Source organism: Phaethon lepturus, unplaced genomic scaffold (genome assembly GCF_000687285.1).
Source record: "Phaethon lepturus isolate BGI_N335 unplaced genomic scaffold, ASM68728v1 scaffold15410, whole genome shotgun sequence".
NCBI classification, from domain to species: domain Eukaryota; kingdom Metazoa; phylum Chordata; class Aves; order Phaethontiformes; family Phaethontidae; genus Phaethon; species Phaethon lepturus.
Genome location: NW_010511291.1, coordinates 7,739 through 29,425, shown reverse-complemented (window position 1 = coordinate 29,425; position 21,687 = coordinate 7,739). Strand labels below are relative to the sequence as shown.

General features: G+C 36.8%; 1 protein-coding gene across 1 annotated transcript in view; it reads left to right on the top strand.

The window, feature by feature from the left end:
• The window catches only part of PTPN4 (protein tyrosine phosphatase, non-receptor type 4 (megakaryocyte)), a gene marked incomplete at its 5' end in the record, with an annotated part of 43,485 nt that extends 22,138 nt beyond the window's left edge, over nucleotides 1–21,347 (top strand). Inside the window, 12 exons of the mRNA XM_010283517.1 lie at nucleotides 1,565–1,724; nucleotides 3,757–3,840; nucleotides 3,926–3,982; nucleotides 5,308–5,464; nucleotides 6,972–7,138; nucleotides 9,636–9,726; nucleotides 9,812–9,873; nucleotides 10,629–10,775; nucleotides 13,108–13,236; nucleotides 14,712–14,860; nucleotides 17,994–18,129; nucleotides 20,602–21,347. Coding sequence (XP_010281819.1) covers nucleotides 1,565–1,724; nucleotides 3,757–3,840; nucleotides 3,926–3,982; nucleotides 5,308–5,464; nucleotides 6,972–7,138; nucleotides 9,636–9,726; nucleotides 9,812–9,873; nucleotides 10,629–10,775; nucleotides 13,108–13,236; nucleotides 14,712–14,860; nucleotides 17,994–18,129; nucleotides 20,602–20,688 — 1,426 coding nt within the window. The remainder of the gene's footprint in view (nucleotides 1–1,564; nucleotides 1,725–3,756; nucleotides 3,841–3,925; nucleotides 3,983–5,307; nucleotides 5,465–6,971; nucleotides 7,139–9,635; nucleotides 9,727–9,811; nucleotides 9,874–10,628; nucleotides 10,776–13,107; nucleotides 13,237–14,711; nucleotides 14,861–17,993; nucleotides 18,130–20,601) is intronic.
• Between the last annotated feature and the right edge of the window lie 340 nt (nucleotides 21,348–21,687).

Here is a 21,687-nt window from a genome sequence, read left to right as displayed (position 1 = left end):
TTGAAATGTTATGCTGTCTCGTAATGAGAGTCTTGCGCTGCTAACAATTTACTGTGGCTAGACCAGATAAATGCAGTAGGGCTACTCACGTGGTTACCCGTGCTTTTTAGAGGGATGTTATGCTATGAGTTACCACTACAGCTTGCTGATAACGAAAGGGGTGGTGGCCTATTTCTAGCTTCTGGGAGCATACTTCCCTCCCTGCATGGTGGTCAACCTTGTGATGAACCAGTTCACCTTGTTGAACCACCGGAGAGCTACCCAGGCTTGTCCAAAGAGTCAACTATCTTTGCTTGCTGGGTAAGCTGCCTTAGCCAAGGGAGGAGCACCGAAGTGCTTCAAGGAGGGGGCCATGGGTGTGGGTGAAAGAAAGGATGGAGGCACCCATTTTTGGTTGTAGCGTTCTCTTTAGATTTAGCTGTAACCTGTAACTTCATTCTTGGTGGTTTTTGGATTTGCCACTAGTATTAGTGGGCTGTTGCCATAAGTTGTTAAATCACTTAATCATACCTTTTAATGTGGTTCCTGGGGAGGAAGGCATGTATCCTCACTGGTATTTAGAAACTGGCATTCAAACAAAGTTAATGGGAACTATGTGCTAAGTGGCCTTTTGGGCCCCTCAAAATGTTGTTCTTAATTCTTAAATATAAAGGCATATAATGAAAAATGAATCATATATTTATGTAATACAAATTATACAGTTAAGCTTTTATTCCAAAAGGACTAATAAAGGAAATTACACATAAACACAGAGAACATTTTTATTAATCTGCAGCAGAGTGCTTGCGGATCTAAAACAGAAATAGAACTTTCTGCTATTTCATCTTCAGTAATGGTGTTATATCTCAACTAAAAAATGCATGCGATGAATGCCATTTTTACAAATGTCTCAATGCCGCGCATGTTTCAGGGGGGACTATGTTCAGAGGGATGGGGGAAACAAAGTTCTCTTGAAATGTATACGTGTACTTTTAAGTTGAAAATTTAAAATTAACACTACCATCTCCAGTGGGCTTTTCAAATAAGTGCAGGGGGACAGTTGAGTTTTCTTCAACTTGCACTCCTCCTATTTTCAGATTAAAAACCAAAAACTAGTGTGGGAGCGCTTTATTATGCTTCTTGTGTCTGTTTTTAAGATCTAAATTGCAGGCATTAATTTAAGATGTGAACTAATTGATTTTCTTACTGAGGAAAGCATATTAAGTGATATCTAAGAAATAATTTTTTTTAGCAAGAGTGCAGAGTATAAATACAGTGAATTTTATAATATTCCAATATAAAGTGGGTTAAGACTGCTAAAACCATTTTAAAAAAATGATGTATAAAAGATGAACTTACTGGTTCTGTGTACAGTTGCTTGTCAAAAAAAAAAAGCAGTAACATGTCCAAACATACCCTTCCAATATATTCCACCAGTGTACATTTTTGAGATTCTAAAAATACATACAGATATTCAGCTCTCAAACTCTTGCGTTTCTTGTAGCATTTTCACTTATTTGGAACGCTGATAGAACTGTCAGTATCTCATGATCGTTCCACTTCATACTTCTATTTTGGTATTTAGATCTCAAGAGACTCCTATAGATGGGCAGCCTCCTGCGTTACCACCCAAACAATTTAAAAAGAACAGTTGGAACCAAATTCATCATTCACACTCACAGCAAGAACTGGATAACCATATTAATGAAACATTTGATGTTCCTGCATCACCTGAAAAGTCCACAGTAAGTTTTTTGGATCCAGCTTAACCATTCTGCTTGTTTTCAAGAATGATAGTCCTGCTTTTCCTGAGCTTGGTGCTGATGCATTTCAGAGAGTTGCTTGTGTTTGTGCCTTACACTGCAGCATTTCTGCTATACATACTGTCTCTTTGCTAGCTCCCACTATTTGTTCCACCTACTGAAGTAGTCCTTTGTCAGTTGTCATCAAATGACTGCATTGGGATGGATATGCAAACATTTTGAACATTAGCTTTTCAGCACATGCAGAAATTTCTAACTAAGCTCTTTGAGCAGTCATTTACCATCAATTTTAAAGAAGACATTGCAGATACTACCACTGATGTTTAATCTAGCTTTTATCAAAAAGCTGAAACTAGAAGTTCCTACCAGCTTCTAGAGCAGTTTTGTCAGAAGAGGCTTCTTGAATCTGTGGATGCATTTCTCATCAGAATTTCCAAGAGACTCTGCCAATGGACCTGTGACAACAAATGTACAAATCTGAGTAAAAGTTCTTTTTCTACACTTAAGCATGTGCTAGATGAGTAAGCTAGTCAGGTGATTGTTTTCTGACTGAGCTGAGATCTCACTAACCATTTGATTTTTGTTCTTCCAGAAGTGTTCAAATGGTTCTTGGTTTTATACTGATGTGGGATGAGAAATGTTTTGCGGGATGGGAAAACTGTTTAGCATCCAGATGTAGCAAATACTTATAAACAGTTTTGCCAACTTCAGACATTCAAAATTATGAGTCAGTTCCCAAAATTGATATTTTAGAAATGCCTTTGGTTTATTTTTATTTGCATTCTGAACTCTTAAGCCCACAGTGTTCTCAGGCCTCCTTACAAAGTTAAGATTCCCTTAAAACCCATATTTAATTTCATAGCTGGGGTTTTAATAAAACATGCAACAGTAAAACTGGTAAATTTATGAGCATTTTGGGAATGTTGTAAAAAAATTTGCTTTAAATAATAGGAGAATTAACAGCTTTGTCTAATGTCAGTGTTTACCTGAGTCATATTAAAGTACTGTTCTGTTTTGAAAGATAACGCTATTTTACTCATCAGGATTTTCTACTCTCTATTCAGTTATCTTTACCAAATTGACAAAGAAAAGCTTTCAGTTGTTTTTTAACTCCTTTTAGTTCTGCAAAACCAACACAGCTGCATGAGAATGAGATTCTTTTTTTCTCTGTGCATTGTCAATGTGATTGTTTGCTGTGGTCCAGTGGGCCACATTTATTGAAGATCTAATTTGATCAGCTGATAGCTTTTTATTTTGGGTATTAGAAAAGAAGGAGCACAGCATGGCTCTGAAACTTTGTGAAATTGTAAATTTAGAATTTGGAAGGTGGGTTTTCTTTCTCCCGCCCAGCCCCCCTCTCCCCCAGCTGCTTTTCTGAACAAAATGTAGTTCAGGTTCCTGCAGCACTGAAGTCTCTTCTGCTGCTCTATCTCAAATATCTTAAGGGAAACTCTTCACCATTTTGATTTCATTTAACTATTGAAATTCCTTCGTTGGTTATATGTATAGAGAGTCTATTTAGAAAGGTAGTAGGACAGGTATAGGAGTGACAACTTTTTACTCCATCTGCAGTCCCCAAGTATCCAGTCTGAGGATGTCCAGAAATTTTTGAGAACAGGTGTGGCCAGGAGTCCCTTCAGTCAGACAGGTTAATGATGATATACAGTGCTCTCTTCAGGTTTTTCATTACAAACTGCTGCTCAAAATAGCCTGTTAAAGCAGGAAATTATTATTCCCTTTTTGTCTGGGGAATGCAATGGCACAAAAGTTGCCAAACGCTGCAGGTGAGCACTTGGCTGCTGTTCATTCTGCCCAGGAACGCAAGTCTTGTCTCCTGTGCCAGTGAACATAGGCTAAAATGATTTGCACATGATCAGGCTTCGTACGCACCCTTCCTTCTCATTAACGTATCTTACACTGGTACTTTCCTCTTCTCCCCCAAATTTTTATTACATACAGTATTTTCAAGGTCTAACTGAACAAAATATATATTAATGTAATTTTTGTTTACTAGCCCAATGGTGGTGTCCCTCATGACAATCTTGTTATGATCAGAATGAAACCAGATGAAAATGGAAGATTTGGCTTCAACGTAAAGGTAACAGTACATCTATTCCTTTCACGTCTATTAAGATTATTTCCTGACGTTTGTCACGTATCACTAATTTAATTTGTTTTTAAAGGGTGGGTACGACCAGAAGATGCCGGTAATAGTGTCCAGGGTAGCTCCAGGAACACCTGTAAGTTATCAAAAAAACAAACTTGGTAGCAATATCTGTGTATCTTGAAATATGTATTCAAAACTGTAAATGATATATTTCATAGTTGCTTATGAAAATTAGATTGTTATATAACATTATCCTAACGAAGCAAATTATGTGCAGTAAGAATTTGCTTACGCCATGTAACATATCTCAATCCTCAAAAATATTTTTTTCTTACTGAAACAAAATTTAATTCCTGAAAATTACAGGGCGTTACAGGTGTTCAGTATGCACTATTTCTTGAGCTGTGTCATCCTAAAAATACATTTACTTTATTACTTTTTAAAAATATAGGCATTCATATAATTTCATGTAAATTACATATTGAAAGAGTCTTTTAGTATATTAAAAATAACTAAAATAGCAAATCTCTCTAAGTGACAGATGTAGTTGAATAAAGCCACGATTTAGATTAAAATCAGACATGAATCATTCATCAGGTCCGATTTGTCTGTTGTTACTGGTGTTTAGTGATTATCGATAGTGTCTTCAAACTAGGCACAATATTTTGTCAGTTGAATGCGAAAAATACTGACCTGGTGTTCAGCTGTCTGGAGTCAGCTCTGTGTATACCTTTTAGAGTACACTTAAGAAGTACAGCTTTCCCTTCTTTGACTATTTGAAACTATTAAAATGCTTGCCAGGAGTGTTGTTCTTGTCCCTGTTAATTACTGTTTCTGAAATATTTAATAATTAAATAATTTTGTCTGAATGCTTTAACCATCCACTTTCTAAGGAGAAGGTATTTGGTGGTGGCATGTGCTCTTTCTTTTCCGCAATGATGTTTAGACTGTGGTTATAATTACTACCTGATTCCTCTCTGGGATTCCTGGGATTTGTGCATTGTCTTGGGTCCTTGTCTTACTCTTGTCATTACAGTTGTGATATTTCACACCTGAAGCATTTACGCCTGTGAAATTGATTTGGACAAGGTGTTGCCATGTTACTCCCTTCCCTTCAAAGATAAGAACATCCTGCTTTATAATTTCCTAATACAAAATGTGATTCAAACAGACGAGCTTTCTACTTCAACTAGAGGAGTGGAGTAACAGCTGCCAGAAGACATGTTACAATGACAGTCACCTCCCAGTTGCAAATTGATTTGTTCATGTGAACGGCACTGTCTTACATATTGTGTAACACTTAAAATTTATCATTTGAATACAATGCAGCAACCATAGCAACTAGGCTGTTGGGATTCAAGTCCTTAAGTATAGTTACATGAGGTAGCTATTTTAAGGTGAGAAATTGGAAATGACTTGTTTTACAGACTTTGTTTTTCCCCCTCTCACACCTTGCAGGCTGATCTCTGTGTCCCTCGTTTGAATGAAGGGGACCAGGTTGTACTGATTAATGGGAGGGATATAGCAGAACACACCCATGATCAAGTTGTGATGTTTATTAAAGCTAGTTGTGAGAGACACTCAGGGGAACTTGTGCTCCTAGTTCGACCCAATGGTGAGTTGTACCTCATCATCCACACCTTGCTTTCATTTTCTAACCTCTATTTTGTGTCCTGAGATAGAATGCTTAACGTTTTTGTAAGAAAGAACTCCCTTCCTTGAAAAGGAATTGCAACAACACAGTGTATTGTACAAATCCTGATTGATCCCATACTCTAAGGAGCTGTGCATAACTAAGTGTTGAAAATTAATATGGAAGTCAGAGATCAAATATTTTTGAGAACAAAATTGAAATTAGCTCTTTATCTCATTGATGAAAATGTCCAGAAAGCTATATGGATATTGAATGCAGTTTCTGAGGTTGCTGTTATGCCCCCAGGGAAATAACAAAACCCAAATGCCAACAAAAAACCCCTCACCAAACATCCAGTGTTTGGATGACTTTGGAGGTCAATACATACAAAATCCTTCCCTATGCTTTTAAAACAATCCAGAATGACTGGTAACATTTCAACTTGAGGAGGCTTGGTAGAAGAAAGTGCAAAAATGCAGTCTTAAATAACAGCTTGTGCAATATATTCAGGAAGCACGCTGTTTGAGTATTGCCAGCAGATGGTCACTGGATTTAATTCTGCTGCATATCCAAATTATAATACGGTTGCAGAGGAAAAAGCAAAATGAAAAATAATGATGCTTAATTGGAATAATTGAAATTACTTTAGTACTTCAGTACCACAAAATACTTCAGCCACATCACAAAATTTTTTTCCTTTATTAATTTATTTACACTCCCCACTTACTTGTGCTCTCATTCTGTGTGAAGTTCTCTTGCAGGTTTTGTGTGCTTACTTTCTCTTTCAGATAAAAATGTTAGCTTTGTTTACAAATTTACTAAAACAGTTTCCCTTTGTGTGTTGATTATCTTTGTATTCTGGATAAAAACATTTCAATTGTAGAAGTGAGGAGGTGCCAGTTTCCTCCTTCATGGTTATGGAACATCATTTAAAAACAGACTTTTGAACAGCATATGTCTCTGCTATGTATAGGAGAAGATGCATATTATTTTTCAGTTCATTTACAGGCAGTGCACACATACAGCATTCATAGCATTATAATGGCATGTATTAATGCCATTTTCTCAGATGGTCTGCACATCTCGCCCTAATTACTGAAGCCTAAAATCAGGTCAAAGTTAATTAAAAGTAAAAATGTAAATGCAACTATGATGACTTTAGAGGCATGACGTGAGAATCAGAGATGAGGGAGTTACATCAGACAAGGCAGGGTGTAACATGAGTTTTCATCAAAATTCTAGCAGTCGGTGTGCTTTCACTTAAAATTACTATAAAAAAAACACAATAGTGTTTTCATGGATTATACTGATCAGTGAAGGCTACTTGTTCTTGCTGATGGGAACTAAAATCAGTGTGTTAATAAATGTGGATTTTTCTACAGGAGAAAAATTTCTACACTTGTCATTTTTGCTGTTTTAAACAAATGACTTTGTTAACTTTACTTGCCAAACAGCATGTTCACAGTGTTCATACCTTTATTTGTTATAGCTGTCTATGATGTTGTGGAAGAGAAGCTGGAGAGCGAGCCTGACTTCCAGTACATCCCTGAGAAATCTCCACTTGATGGTGTCCATCAAGATGATAATGCTCTGAGGGAATCCATGATTCAGCTAGCAGAGGGGCTTATCACTGGAACTGTTTTGGCTCAGTTTGATGTGAGTACTGTGTCGCCTGTAGCTGTGTGCAAGTTCCAAGTCTTTTGTGACAGTAGTTACTTTAAGCAGAGCAGATTTCTGTGAAATTTCAGTAGAGTTAGCGTCTTCTAGCAAAACAATTGTCTTACACTGTCAAAATAAAAATAACAAAAAAAAAATCCAGTCCTGTATTGTATGTGCATACTTATGGGATAGAATAATCCTAAGACTAGTTTTTAGTGTTTAAGTAGCTTTATTAATTACTTAGAACTTCTTGTGGTTATCAGGGACCTATTGCAATAAAATACTTTCATAGAGATGAAGACTGAAAAATGTATACCAAAACACGTGTTCTATACTCAGACCTTCATTCCATATCTAAGTTGCTGTAGAAACTGAATGACAGCTGAGCTGTTGGCATTTTATGGACAATCTCAGGGAAGGTAAAATTACCAATGGAAAATACAACCCTGTGGTGGGTTGACCTTCGCTAGACAACAGGTGCCCACCAAAGCTGCTCTATCACTCCCCATCCTCAGCTGGACAGGGGAGAGAAAATATAACCAGAAGCTTGTGGGTTGAGATAAGGCCAGGGACAGATCAGTCAGCAATTACTGTCATGGGCAAAACAGACCCCTCCCTTCTTCCCGGCCTCAGCTCTGCTCCCGATTTCCCTAATGTCTCCCCCACCCCTGAGCAGCACAGAGGGATGAGGAATGGAGGTTGTGGTCAGTTCATCACAAGTTGTTTCTGACGCTCCTGCCTCCTCAGGGGGAGGACTCCTCACACTCCTCCCCTGCTCCAGTGTGGGGTCCCTCCCACGGGAGACAGTCCTCCATGGACTTCTCCAACATGAGTCCTTCCCACGGGCTGCAGTTCTTCACAAACTGCTCCAGCCTGGGTCCCTCCACAGGGTGCCATCCTTCAGGGACAGGCTGCTCCAGCCTGGGTCCCCCGTGGGTCACAAGTCCTGCCTGCAAACCTGCTCCAAGTGTAGGCTCCTCTCCCCACAGGGCCACAGGTCCTGCCAGCAGCCGGCTCCAGCGTGGGCTGCCCATGGGGTCACAGTCTCCTTCGGGCATCCCCCTGCTCCAGCGTGGGGCCCTCCCCGGGTGCGGGTGCAGATCTGCTCCCCCGTGGAGCTCCATGGCCGCAGGGGCACAGCTGGCCTCCCTGTGGGCTTCCCCCGGGGCTGCCGGGGAACCTCTGCTCCGGGGCCTGGAGCCCTCCTGCCCCTCCTGCTGCTCTGACTTGGGGGTCTGCAGGGCTGTTTTTCTTGCATATTCTCACACTTCTCTCTGTCTACAAATCCTGTGTGCCATTTTTTTTCCCCCTTTTTAACTATGTTATCCCAGAGGCGCTGCCATCATCGCTGATGGGCTTGGACTTGGCCAGCGGTGGGTCTGGATCAGACACAGGGGAAGCTTCTAGCAACTTCTCGCAGAAGCCAGCCCTGCAACCCCCACAGCTACCAAAACCTTGCCACGCAAACACAATACAAAACCTAATTTTAAGGGTTACAACCCTAATCTTAAGGGTTAATACAACAATGTCTTCTATAAACAGTTGATTTTTTTATGACGTATTTAAAAAGAGCAGTGCACTTCCTGTGGGGTTCAAAGCTGCCGATAGCTGTAGTCTTTCTTTAGCACTAACTTGGGCCTTGATGATATATTCCATATTTAATGCATGAGCCCAAGTGACTTAAAGCAGGAAGCAGTAGGTTTGTAAAACACAGCAGTTTTGATTTCTGTGAATTCCTCACCACATGGAGACCTAGCATTATGTATTACAACATATATTTATAAAATATATACCATTCTTTAAGAACTTTGGTAAAATTTACTTTTATATATGGAAAGAAAAGATTTTCTCAAAGTGATTTAAAATCTCTCCTTAACCATACATTTTCAGTCTCCCAAACAGGTTCAATGTTTAAAAGGTTTTAAAGTGCTTTTTATTGAACCTGAATAATTTCACTGCTACTGTTTGCAGCACAAGGGTTGTAGCAATGCGTGGCTAAGGCATGAGGGGGCAAGAACCTCTCACGATTTTGTGATTTTGTGCAGGAAAAGCATGAGGTAGCCCAGGATTTGCTCTATAGTAACTGAAATATGGAAGGACATCTGGGGGAGAAAAAAAAAGAGTGAAACAACTGTAATGGAGGTAGATGCCTATACACAACACAATCTGCTTGCCCCAAATCACTGTGTGGAATGTCAGCATCAGTCAATTCCCTTACCAGTATACAATTTTGACTTTTCTCTGGGTCAGTGTTCTTATGGAAGCTTGAAATTTAACATTGTTTGTCTTTAAAAAATTGTGACGATGTCTTGATTATTTTCAGTGATCCCACAGCGTCACTAAATTCATAGTACTATCTTTTGAAAAGTATTTTCATATGTGTTGAAGCTACTGTTGCTCAGTAGTTTATATTCTAAAAAGTACCTCTAGGCAAATAATATACAGATGGGTCTTTTGCATCTATTATGGTCTGACCGTCAGTCTTTTCTTTTAGCAATTGTATAGGAAAAAGCCTGGAATGACAATGTCGTGTGCCAGATTACCTCAAAACATTTCCAAAAATAGATACAGAGACATTTCGCCTTGTAAGTATGTGTGTTTGTATATGTGTTCTAAAAGTATTTTACTGTGGTTAGTAAATAAGTAACGTCTTTCTAAAAAATTTTTCAGATGATGCTACACGGGTTATTTTAAAAAGTAATGAAGATTACATCAATGCAAATTATATAAACGTGAGTAGTATTTTTCAAAAGAGCTTCTGACATTAAGTAATTTTGCAATTTTTCAATGGCAAATTTGATCTAAAATTTTTTTTATAAATCTAGTTCAGACTAGAATGGCTGATAAAACCTATAGTCAGATGGTTTGAAATTTACTGTATGTATGTACTTATTTGCTAATGCTTTGTGGCAGGTATTTTCATAAATGAAACTAAGAAAAAGAAAAAATACTTAAAGAAGTTAGCTCTCTACTTGTGGGATCCATTCTTCTTTTCTGTTTCCTAATGCGGCAGTAGTGTTCATCATCAGTAAAGTTTAATCTGGCAGCACTTTCTTTTACATCTGCCCCCCGCCTCATTGTCAGTAACAACAAAATTACAGCCACTTCTCAGGAACAAAAAACCAAGAGATTAAATTCCAAGATCAGTATTTTAAAAGCTAGCGTCAGAAACCTGCAGAGCATGAAATGTTTGCACCTGAATTATTTTCCAATTGCTCTATCATTTTTTGTCCAACCATTAATCTTGATCATAGCAACTACGTAACTGTCAGTTAATATGTGAATTGTACTTGGATCTTTGTAATAATTTTGCATGTGAAACACTTCGAAGAATTTTTATCTGTGCAAATCTTTATTTACTAACTCATAATAAATAGAATTAATATAGTTGATGCGTTTTTAATGTATTGGTTACTAAACACTAAATGTCTGATGTCTGACTTACACTTGCTGTAAGACTTAAAATAATGACTTCGTCTTCTCGTAGATGGAAATCCCTTCTTCCACAATAATAAACCAGTACATTGCTTGTCAAGGTCCATTACCGAACACTTGTCCTGATTTTTGGCAGATGACTTGGGAACAAGGTTCGTCTATGGTTGTAATGTTAACGACTCAAGTTGAACGGGGCAGAGTAAGTAAAAGATTTCCTTAAATACTACTTGCATTATCTTCTAAAAATCTGTTGGTGATTAGCCTTTAAAAGATTAGTGGAATATATTATTATGACATGTAATATGACAAGGGGTAATGGTTTTAAACTATTAAGAGGATAGATTAAACTATTAAGAGGGGAGATTTAGACTAGACATAAAGGAGATGTTTTTTTACAATGAGGGTGGTGAAACACTGGTGCAGGTTGCCCAGAGAGGTGGTAGATGCCCCATGCCTGGAAGCATTCAAGGTCACGTTGGACAGGCCTCTGAGCAACCTGATCTAGTTGAAGATGTCCCTGCTCATTGCAGGGGGGGTGGACTAGATGACTGTTAAAGGTCCCTTCCAACCCAAACCATTCTATGACTTTTTTTTCCTAAGGGCAGTGCATTCCTAGTACTGTTGCAGTGATGACTCTTACATTTCAAACCTTCTGATATTGTTAATGTAGCTAATATTTAAACTTTGTTCACCTCTGAAATACATTGAAGACTTCACGTATTTCTTAAAATTTTTTTGGATTTCCTTGTTTGATTCTTTATTGTAAAGTAAAAAGCAACTAGAATTTACCTTCATAGAATTTTTGTGTCTAAACTTCAAATGAAGGAGTTCCAAGAAGTTTCATCAGTTTTTGTAGAGTAATTGTTTGGTATGTAGAGCGATTAATTTTTTTAAGGCAGCCTAACACAGCTTTGTAGTGTTAAAATCCCGTGCCGGGATGGCTGTCTTAATTTAAGAGAATACTTGATAAGCTTGAAATCTAAAATTTTTCATAAAATGTTCTTCTGTGGTTATAAACATTTGTTTAATCATATGAAAGAATCATTTTCCTTTTAAGTCATTTCCATACAAAAATGTGTAAAAATAGAGTACTAGTAATAAAATAACTAGAATTATAAATTACTAAAAATAATTGTGCTGTAAAAGGCCTCAGGTGTACTTTGTGGTTGGTTTGGTTTTTGGTTTGTTGGTATGGGGTAAGTTATATAGTTTCTCCTTAATTGTTTTTTTTATTATGCAGCTTTGTCCTTTGGAGGCAGGCAAAACAGTCAAATTTGGTCATACACACAGTGTAATTCCAGAGTTATTGAGTTTATAGTCTGGAGCATTCATCGTAGCACTGGCTGGTTGAGTGTGTGGACAGAAATGACAATCTGAAATAATAGTTTAGTGGAATTTTTCCACCTTCAGGATTTCTTTTATAGTAGGTTGTGGATGTTCTGATCAACTCAGACTGTAGTTCTGCTGTCTGTACATATTCTAACTTTATAATAAACATATATTTGCTGGGAGGTCAGACCTCTAAACATAATTAAAATAATTGAAGGGGAGTTGCAGTGGTTTTAAACCATTTTTCAGTGACTCAATGTTAGCATGATGCTGCCTGCTCCCAAATAAACATGATTGGAGGGAATTTCAGTACAAGTGGCCTTTTAATTTGAGTTTTCTTCGCTGATCTGCAACAGACTTGCAATAGCAGTTCTCTGAGGTTCCCCTATCCCTTCAGTAATGATATTTGTGGAGTTCTTTGGAGAACTGCTTAATAATGAAATAAAAGGACTTATCTGTCTTATACCTATAGCCAGACTCCCTGCTCTAAAGCTGATCATGAGGCTACAGACATCACTATCCCACTGCATGCCGGGATGTCTCGGTGGAGCAGGAAGTCTGCAAATCTGGCTGCTCTTAAATAATCGCCAGGTGGGTTGGAAAAACAAAAGCACACTTGAGCTGAAATGACCTCTCTAATTAGATGTTTAAGCAATATATCTGAAAATCTTAGTGTTCAAAGTTTTCATTCACATTTGATGATATGATCAAGAATCTTTGAAGTCCACCATCTGCATCCTCCTAATTTCTGCATTAGTTTAGAAACTTTTTTGTTGCTTATAGCCTTTTTTTTTCCCATTTGTTCTTTTCCCATACAAATGTGCTTTGAGAAGATTAGATTAGGATTTTGGAGGTCAGAAATGTTTATAAAGCAGCATTTTTGTCACTCAAGTGTTAAGATGGAATATTTATAGATATACTTTTTTTAAAAATTGTAATGAAAATTAAAAGCATGCATCTTCAGTTAAACTAACCTCAAGAGCTGGTGCATGTGTCCTCTTGAAAAGAGAACCAGGAAATCTCTGCAATACATTATTTTATAAACAGTAATTAGGTAACAGTCTATTTGGTAAGTAAATTAATAGTCATTACAAAATTATCAAAGTCATCTTTAATGGACAAAGGTATGAGGAACTAGAGAGAATGAAAATAATACTCTGTGAATTTAAACACAGGCATCTTTGAAAATGTGTTGACCTTAGGTTAAATGCCATCAGTACTGGCCAGAGCCATCAGGAAGCTCATCATATGGGAATTTCCAGATTACCTGCCATTCAGAAGAAGGAAATCCTGCTTATGTCTTTCGAGAAATGACATTGACTAATCTGGAGGTAAAATCATAATATATGTTCTTAAGAATTAATCTGTGATATCCTTACAGACTAGCTAAAACTTGTTTAATCAGACTTTCTTTTCAACTTGGTGGCATATCCACATAAATATAACTGTTTATTTATAGAAGCCTTTAGAAAATTACTCATATTGCCGTGTACTTACCTTGTATAAATTCTGCTCTTAGAATGATAGCAAACCTTTCACTATCAAAATATCCCAAAGATTCAGTTTCCAGAATCATATTAATTGGTTTTAAATCACATAAAAGATGTATTATTTGTCTTAAAAGTCTTAATGGGTGTATTTCATGCCCTGGACAAAGAAAAAAATGTAATTAAAGAAGTTGAGAAACTTGTTATTTCCTTGATGTTTTCAAAATATGAGACACTAGAGGTATTTCATTATTACAACTGAAAATCTGTCTTTGTAGAGGCAAACAATTTGTAATAATTCCATCTTGGAGAATATGTGCAAGTAGATGGCAGATAAATCCTGCTGAGAGAAAGATGAATTGGGATTGGCGACTACATGTAAACGAGGAGCTTCTTGAACATGCATTGCATGATTTTTCAGGGCATGCATAGTTTTCAGAGCCTCCACAGCTAGCATTTCAATCTCAGAAATGCTTGGAAATGAGTATCTGGAATTTAGTTCACCTACTCATTTCTCACTGCTTGGGTTACTGGATGAGATGCCAGTTTTATAGAGCTGCCTTTGAGTCAATTTGCAGTTAAAATTCCCTCTCTGTGTCCTGTTGAGACAATTGCTCATTTGTTATCAGCAGTGGAACCTCTGTAAAGTATTCCATGCCTAAAGGTTATTTAAAGTGTGGTAACTCCTCCTCTTTGAAATGTTGCTTTTACACTGATTGTATGGACTGTCCCCTCTGCTAACCAGAGGCAGATTTTGTTTCTGATATTAGAGCAAGGGGCAGGAGGGAGTGGAAAACAAAGTCATTCTGCATCTTATGCATAGAATACTGGATAAAATTAAGAGGTGCAGATAAAGCCAAAACAATGCTGCTGTTCACATGGGGTCTGAAGAAAATCTTTTCTGTCTGAAAGTCCTGCCTTTCCCCTCCCTAGCCCAGTTCTGTCATTTGACCTAGTAAGATAGTACCTCTTTCTGTTAAACTTGTTTTGCTAAAAATTTGACCACTTTCTTGTACATTTGAGTGTTCAGATAGATCATTGGTATCCTTGAACTGCTTTGCTGTTACATGGTGTGTAACTTTTTTAACCTGTTGAAGATGTAAACATTTGCAGATTGCCTTTTTTGTTTTTACAAAAAAAAAGGTAATTATAAAATCCAGGATGAGCAATGATTAATAAGGTGCTGCTAGTTGCCTGAAGCCACTTTTATTATGAGCACAAGCTGCTGTAAATGTACCATTTGTTGTTGTTATTATTACCAGCTTACTTTTTTAATGAGACCTGACTCAGCCTTGAATAAACTTCATGTTTCTGACTAGAAAGAGGAAAGCCGCCAACTAACCCAAATCCAGTACATAGCATGGCCTGATCATGGGGTTCCTGATGATTCCAGCGATTTCCTAGATTTTGTGTGTCTTGTGCGAAAGAAAAGGGCTGGCAGAGAAGAACCTGTTGTTGTTCATTGCAGGTATCCTTTTTTTTCCAACTTCATTAAATCATCAAACTGAACTTATTTGTCATCAAATAGCTTTTCTATGCTTTGTTGTTGAAATAAACATTTAATTGTATCTGCTTTGGGCATGACAGGAGAACTCAATGTTTAAATTAAATAACTACTTAAAATTGTAATCATGTTTCAATAAGCAAAATTTTTGTATCTATATGCACTGATCTATGTAGGGATTTTGTTGGTTTGGGGTTTTTTGTTTTGTTTACAGTTTAAAATGCTTGTTCTAACAGTCTACATAATATTTCATGGAAAAGCTAAAATATAGTTAGGAACCTTTTCCTCATTGGTGACTATTCTACAAAACTCCAGAATAGCTGTATAAATAATCTGTAGCAAAAAACGTGGGTGGTATATGCAACGATCAAATAAAAGATACTTTCTCTTAAGTCTACAGTCTTAGGCTACATGATATTTTGATACATACATGAAGATGACACATTTTTCTCAAGAATTTTTGTCATGAATTAGAATAACTCTGTTACTCAGATTTTTATGTACAGATGAAATAGTTTTTTTTGTTGTGCGGTAGTTTTTATTAGCATTCTACATTCCTCCAGTAAATTTCAAAATCTTAATCCTTTAAAGTACCTACTTAGTAAACTGTAATAATGCATAATGACAAATGTCTTCAAATGAACATGTGCTATACCAATTCTTGGTGAGCAGTTCTGTGATAAAATTTGCCCTCTAAATTCCTGAATACTCCCCAGTCAGTGTTCCCAAGTCAGGTGCGCGTTGTTCCTGTTTCAGAGAGAAGCTGAGAGGTTTAAGGGAAAACATCGATTTAAAGGCTATCTAATCTACAAAAAACCTCAACATTTATTGAAGAAGATGAAAGAAACATGTTTTCTCTCTTTAACACTTTGTCTATCAGAAATTGTATTTAACTGGTTTTGCTCACTCTTCTGCTTTATGCTGGTCAGGGTGAATCTTACTAACTAGAGAAACCAGTACCAGAATGCCACTGTCTCAAATTATATTGTTCCTCAACTTCCATTATTGATACACTTTTGGTTGATATGGCTGTGAACAAATAGTGAAAATATCAGCCAAATACAACTTCTACAATATAAGTGTGGAAGTCTGCAGAGACACTGGAACAACAACTTTGAGGAGTATGCACAGTTTCATTCAGCTCAATGAGGCATCAGTTCAGCTCCACACTGATATTTTCAATACCAACACTTACAAACAGTTTTATGTTTCACAGAAGAAATGAGAGGGAATATCACAGTGCAGCATTAATTTAATTGGCCTGACTTGGTGGCTGTTGGGAAGTATAACCAAATTCCACTTGTGAGTCAACCTGAAGGAGCCCAGGCATTCCTCTCTATGGTGCATCTACGCTATTTCTAACGTCTGTTCAGTGTAATAAGACAAGGCATTAGAGCAACAAAATGGTGAAACTTGTTTTCAGCGCTAAGCCACCAGCTTTAGTGTGGGAAAGCCAAGTAGCTAGTAGAGCAGACTTTTCTTTTGTACAACAGTAGTTTAAAAACAAAACAAAAAACAGATTGTAAAGCAACAAAAACCTTAAGAAATTGGAAAGGTTTTTGTTATATTGAACTGCTTAAGCTTGGAAGCTAGTGTTTTGTGTTCATGTGTTTGTTTTGATTTTTACAAGGCTCCTACTAGTTTAGTTGAACAGTTTCTAATTCTTGTTCTAGATGTGATGGTGAGCCACCCATCCTGTCTGTGCCCCTCATGATTTTCATGTCCTGTCTCAATGTTCCACTCCATCAGTCAATTATTTCTTTTTCCACGCTGAAGAGTCCTAGCCTACCTGAAATTTATCATATCGAAACTATCACACTTTATATTGTCGTTGCCCTTCTCTGAATCTTCTGAAGTTGTAAAATGAGTCATTAGGTTCTCTGACAGATACTGTTCCTATTTGGATTTGATAAAGCATTCTGCATATAAATTCTGTACAGACGAATTCTAGAAATATAGAATGCTATTGAATAATTTTATATAACCAGCACATTTACATCTTGTCATAAAATTCTCATGACATCACTGAAATATACAGTAGCTTTAATGCCACCTTCTGGGCAAAGATTTAAACTAGTAGTTTGGCCAGACTTAATTTGAAGTTATGCTTCAAAATCGGAACAATTAAGTTTCAAAGTTTGGAATGTTTATATTAACTTATTTATAAGCAAACACTTCAATTTATTGACTGAAATACTAGTTGTATGAGTTGAGATAGCGCTAGCATTTGAAAATATGGATTTGGTCCTGTATTCAAATATGGAAGAATATTGTTTTTCTATTTCAAAAGTGCAACATAATTTTCTTGAATATGAAAAATTTGAATTTGAAACTGATTATCAAGTTCAAGGTTAAATACTCAGAATTGAGGATTGCTACTTGTGGAAAAGTGTATGTATGTGTAAAACAATGCAGATAAATCTGTAGATAAGTTTTATTTTTAAGCTAAAGCTGATTCATGTACTCTCGCTTAACAGTTTTGCCATTCCAAGATGTATATGTTACGGCTCTTCCTTGTCTTGAAAGAGATTGCTCTTACGTGTTCCTTTTCAATCTACGCAAGTTAGATTTCTCTTGTACTTTTTAATACTAAGAAAATTACCATTATTGTCATCCTCCAAAGGTTTCTAGTAATTGTTCTATTCCTTATTCTGAAATATGAAGGTATGGATCACCTCAAGAACATAAACACGGTTTTATCAAATCAGCCCAACATTCCAGTAATGGTCAAATTGACACAAAGTGCACAGTGTATGCAAGGTATCTCTGTGTTTTGTTATCATCTAGATTATTAGTATGGTTTATAATATGATCTAAATAAATATCTGTTTGTAAATTCTGCTCAGGTGAATGGCTGGGTTAAGACAGTCCCTCTTCAAAAGGTTGACACTTCTGCACTGATTGTTTTTTTGCTCTGTTCAGGCAAGATGGAGGCTTCCAGTCACGTGGACACAATCTGTCTAACCCCTGCCCTAATAGTATGGGAATCATAATGATCAGTCATGAGAATCCTTGAGAAGGAAGGTCTTCAAGTATGAGCTATATTCCAGACTCTTTGTTTCATTTTCCATTTTGGCTTTTCTGTTGTTTTTTTCAGTGCTGGGATTGGACGGACAGGAGTTCTTATCACTATGGAGACCGCTATGTGTCTCATTGAGTGCAATCAGCCTGTTTATCCATTAGATATTGTGAGAACCATGAGAGATCAAAGAGCCATGATGATCCAAACACCTGTGAGTATCATATTTGCTGTTCTGTGTTGCAGAAGAATAATTTCCTATTATCTAATCATATCATTAGATGGATTGTTAATACACTCGCTGTTGATCATATTGGAAAGATGTTATCTTTACCCAGTGTCTTGTAGCCTTGGCGCCTGGCGGGAATGAATTGGTAAGGCTATTGGAAAAGAGCAATTCTTTAAATTTTTACAAAGAAAACTTGAAAAAAGCAGCAGCTGTTCCAGAGACACCTGACGATTAATGTCAAAAAGGGACAATTTTCAGTAGTGTTAAAATCACTCAGTAGAGAAAGCAGGAGCCTAATTCCAGGTGTTAAGGGTGGGAGCAGTATAAAAGGTAAACACAGAAAGATCCAAGACATGCAAGAAAAACCTTCATTGATGCAATTCAGTGATTTTTTTGTTGTTGTTGTTGCCTTAGTTATAATGAAAGGAAGCCTTGACTCTGTCCTGTAGTGACTCAATTAAAGGCAAATAATCAGAGAAATAGTATTTTTAAAAAACAGTGTAATTAATCTGATGTGAGATACAGCAAAGTAATTTTAAGTGTATTTAGTCTAAAAAAGTAACTTGCTACGAGGATTCTTTTGGTGCTCTCTTCACATTTGATGTATCTTCAGATGCTAGAATTTTTCCTGGATCTGTAATGTTGTTTGAGATAATGGCAATGTTGCTTTAACATATTCTATTTCAGAATTGTAAAAGTTTTAGAACAGATTTAGAAACTTTTTGTTTGTATCAGTCAGGTGTTGCAGTTTGTGTTTGTATTTTTAGAAAACACCTAAAAAGGGTCAAAAGATTGAGTTATCTTTAAAAAAAAAAAGAAAAAAAAAGGCTTGGACTCTTGCTTGTTCCAAGCTTTGACTACTCTTTGTTCCATGTTTTTTATTTTTTTTTAATCAGTAGTCAGTTATATAGTTGTATTCATAGTATATAGTGTTTAAATAGAAAGTATTTTGAAGGAGAAAAGGCACAAGATCCAGTATGAAATCTCTCCCACAGTTACCTGAAGGTAGTTACTGTAGTAACTTTGATGTCCGTGCTGCTGTTCCTCTAATCAAGTTTGAATAATGCATTCATCAGAGAGTATTCAGATGGACAAGAAGTATGTATGGGCCTCCATTTCTAGGTCATCTATCATTCAGTGCTGCTGTTCCAGTATTCATGTTCCATTAAAAAAAAAAGTTGTGTTATTCAGCTAGCACAGGAAGGATGAGGAAGATGATGATACATGAAAAATAATAAAGGATGGCTCTTGCTGTTTGTGATGACTATACAGTATGAATACCGTATCTCTCTAGCATATGTAGAGACGAAGAGAGGTTTATTAGTAAAGTTAAGAGGTGCAGTGATAAGAGTTTTAACTGTATTTTTTTCAAGGCACATGCTAAATATCCTCTTGTCATCTCATTTTTCTTAGAGAAACCAGAATTTTCAAGCTTCAGTGAAACGTAGGTCTTTACTGCATCAGAGGGAGAAGGGATAATAAAAGATTTCAGCGAGGTTTTAAGATTTCATAAACATTACCTATTATTTCTCCTTTTGGCACTCTTGTCCTCATTTGGTATATCCTGAAAGATTCACTTAGTGTCCACACGGTGGCCCTATGCATGGGTATCTGCTAAGAGTACTGTATGAGGAGAGTTCAGTCTCTTTCAGGGAGCACTGGAGGCAAATATGTATAAATTTAACTATTTTAATATACATGCAACAATACAGAAAATAATAATTCTATTACTAAATCTGTTACTGTGCCCATTTAAGATCTGGCATCACTGATTACTGCATAGAGGGATATTCCATGACACTGAAAGGGCAGGCATGCTGACTTTCTGACCAGCATCTACACCATTATGCAGTATTCAGCGTTAGTCACGACACTTTAAAAATTAAATTTTATTTAATTTTATTTTCATTATATTCTAATTTGATTACTGTTGGGTTTTTTAAGTAGTATTTGTTTAAAAAAAAATATTAGTGGCCTTTATGTGCGCAGGTGCTAGACTTGAATATATTGCAGAGTTGGGCATTGTATAATGTTAAGAAACTGGAGTTCTGGCCTTTTAAAACATGAAACAATTTTCTTTTTTATCAAATTCTGAGAGGGGTGCCAGTAACATGCCAGAATTAATAAAAGTATGAAAAAGTGCTTTGAAACCATAGCTTGTAAATCCAAGCGCATGGAAACCTCAGGTCAGTGAAACTTGAGAAAATTACTAAATAGGTGATGTTGCAATAATAGTACTGGTTTTGTGGGTATGACTTCTGGTATATATTTCAAAGTGCTGTTCATACCATTCTTCAAGATGTTCTAACATAAAGTTCCTGTTGTTTTGTGTTTCCTAAATTAGCTTGAAGCGCAGTTCTTGGCTTGTCAAGAGAATGGGATGGGCCTTTTCTGCTTCCACATGACATTGTTCAATTACGTTTCTTTTCAATTTACTGAATCTACTTTCTTTTTCAGAGTCAATACAGATTTGTATGTGAAGCTATTTTGAAGGTGTATGAAGAAGGATTTATTAAACCTTTACAACCATCATTGCATAAGTAAAGAGCAAAAAAACCTAGGATATCACCTGAGGAATCCTGTCCTCTATAATGAACTGGCAGCATTCTTTGTGCCGTAATACTGCTTGCAGGAAACTATAGTGAAGTACAGCAAAGAATTGACAAAGGACTTTGAAAACTTCAGCACTGTTGCACTTTACGTTGAAACAAAATCAGTCTCTGAAACTCTTCTAACCTTCATCTGTTTGAAGACTTTATTTTCGTGCTTTGCTCCGAACAAACCATAAACTGAAAGAACTAATTGTGTTCAGGGTAATCTACGATATTTCATTGTAGTGCCATATACTGCGCTTCTGGTTGAATTGCTACAAACAAGGCTTGGAATTATTTCACTCTATTTTACACCCATGTCTCTTAAAATGAAAAACAAATGAAAAAAATACACTAAGCCATGGTCTTTTTCCAGTGCTAAGTTTATTTACTATGTACAGACTCTCACTGTTTTGTTTTTTACAACATTAGCAATATTGCCAATACTAGATAGATACACACTGCCTACTGATGCAGCACACTTTGTTCTACACCCTTACTAGAGGCCAGCTGGTTGTTAGAAGAAAGCTGGCGTCTGTGTTAGCCCAGCAGTAGCTGCATAATGCCCACTTACCAGCATCTTGTACAAAACAGTAACAATAAAAATAAAAAAAAATAAACAGCATTTCTTTGACACAATTTTTGTGTCATACACTGGTGTATTCTGATTCGTGTGACTTAAGATTATGTGGTGGGAACTAGTGCATGCATTATGTCTTAACCCCTTAAGTGCCTTGAGACTTACAGCGTACATCCAGTGAAAGGCACTCATGATTCTGTGGGGGTGGTATTGTCCTGTCATATTTATCTTAATGGGTTCAGACTTTTAAAATGGCCCTTGGTGCTTGGAATATGTTACTGCAAGGGGTCATGGAAATACCATCCCCTCTTTCCTTATACAAGTACCCATGTGCTACTTGATAGCAAAAGCACCTCTGCCAACCTAATGAAT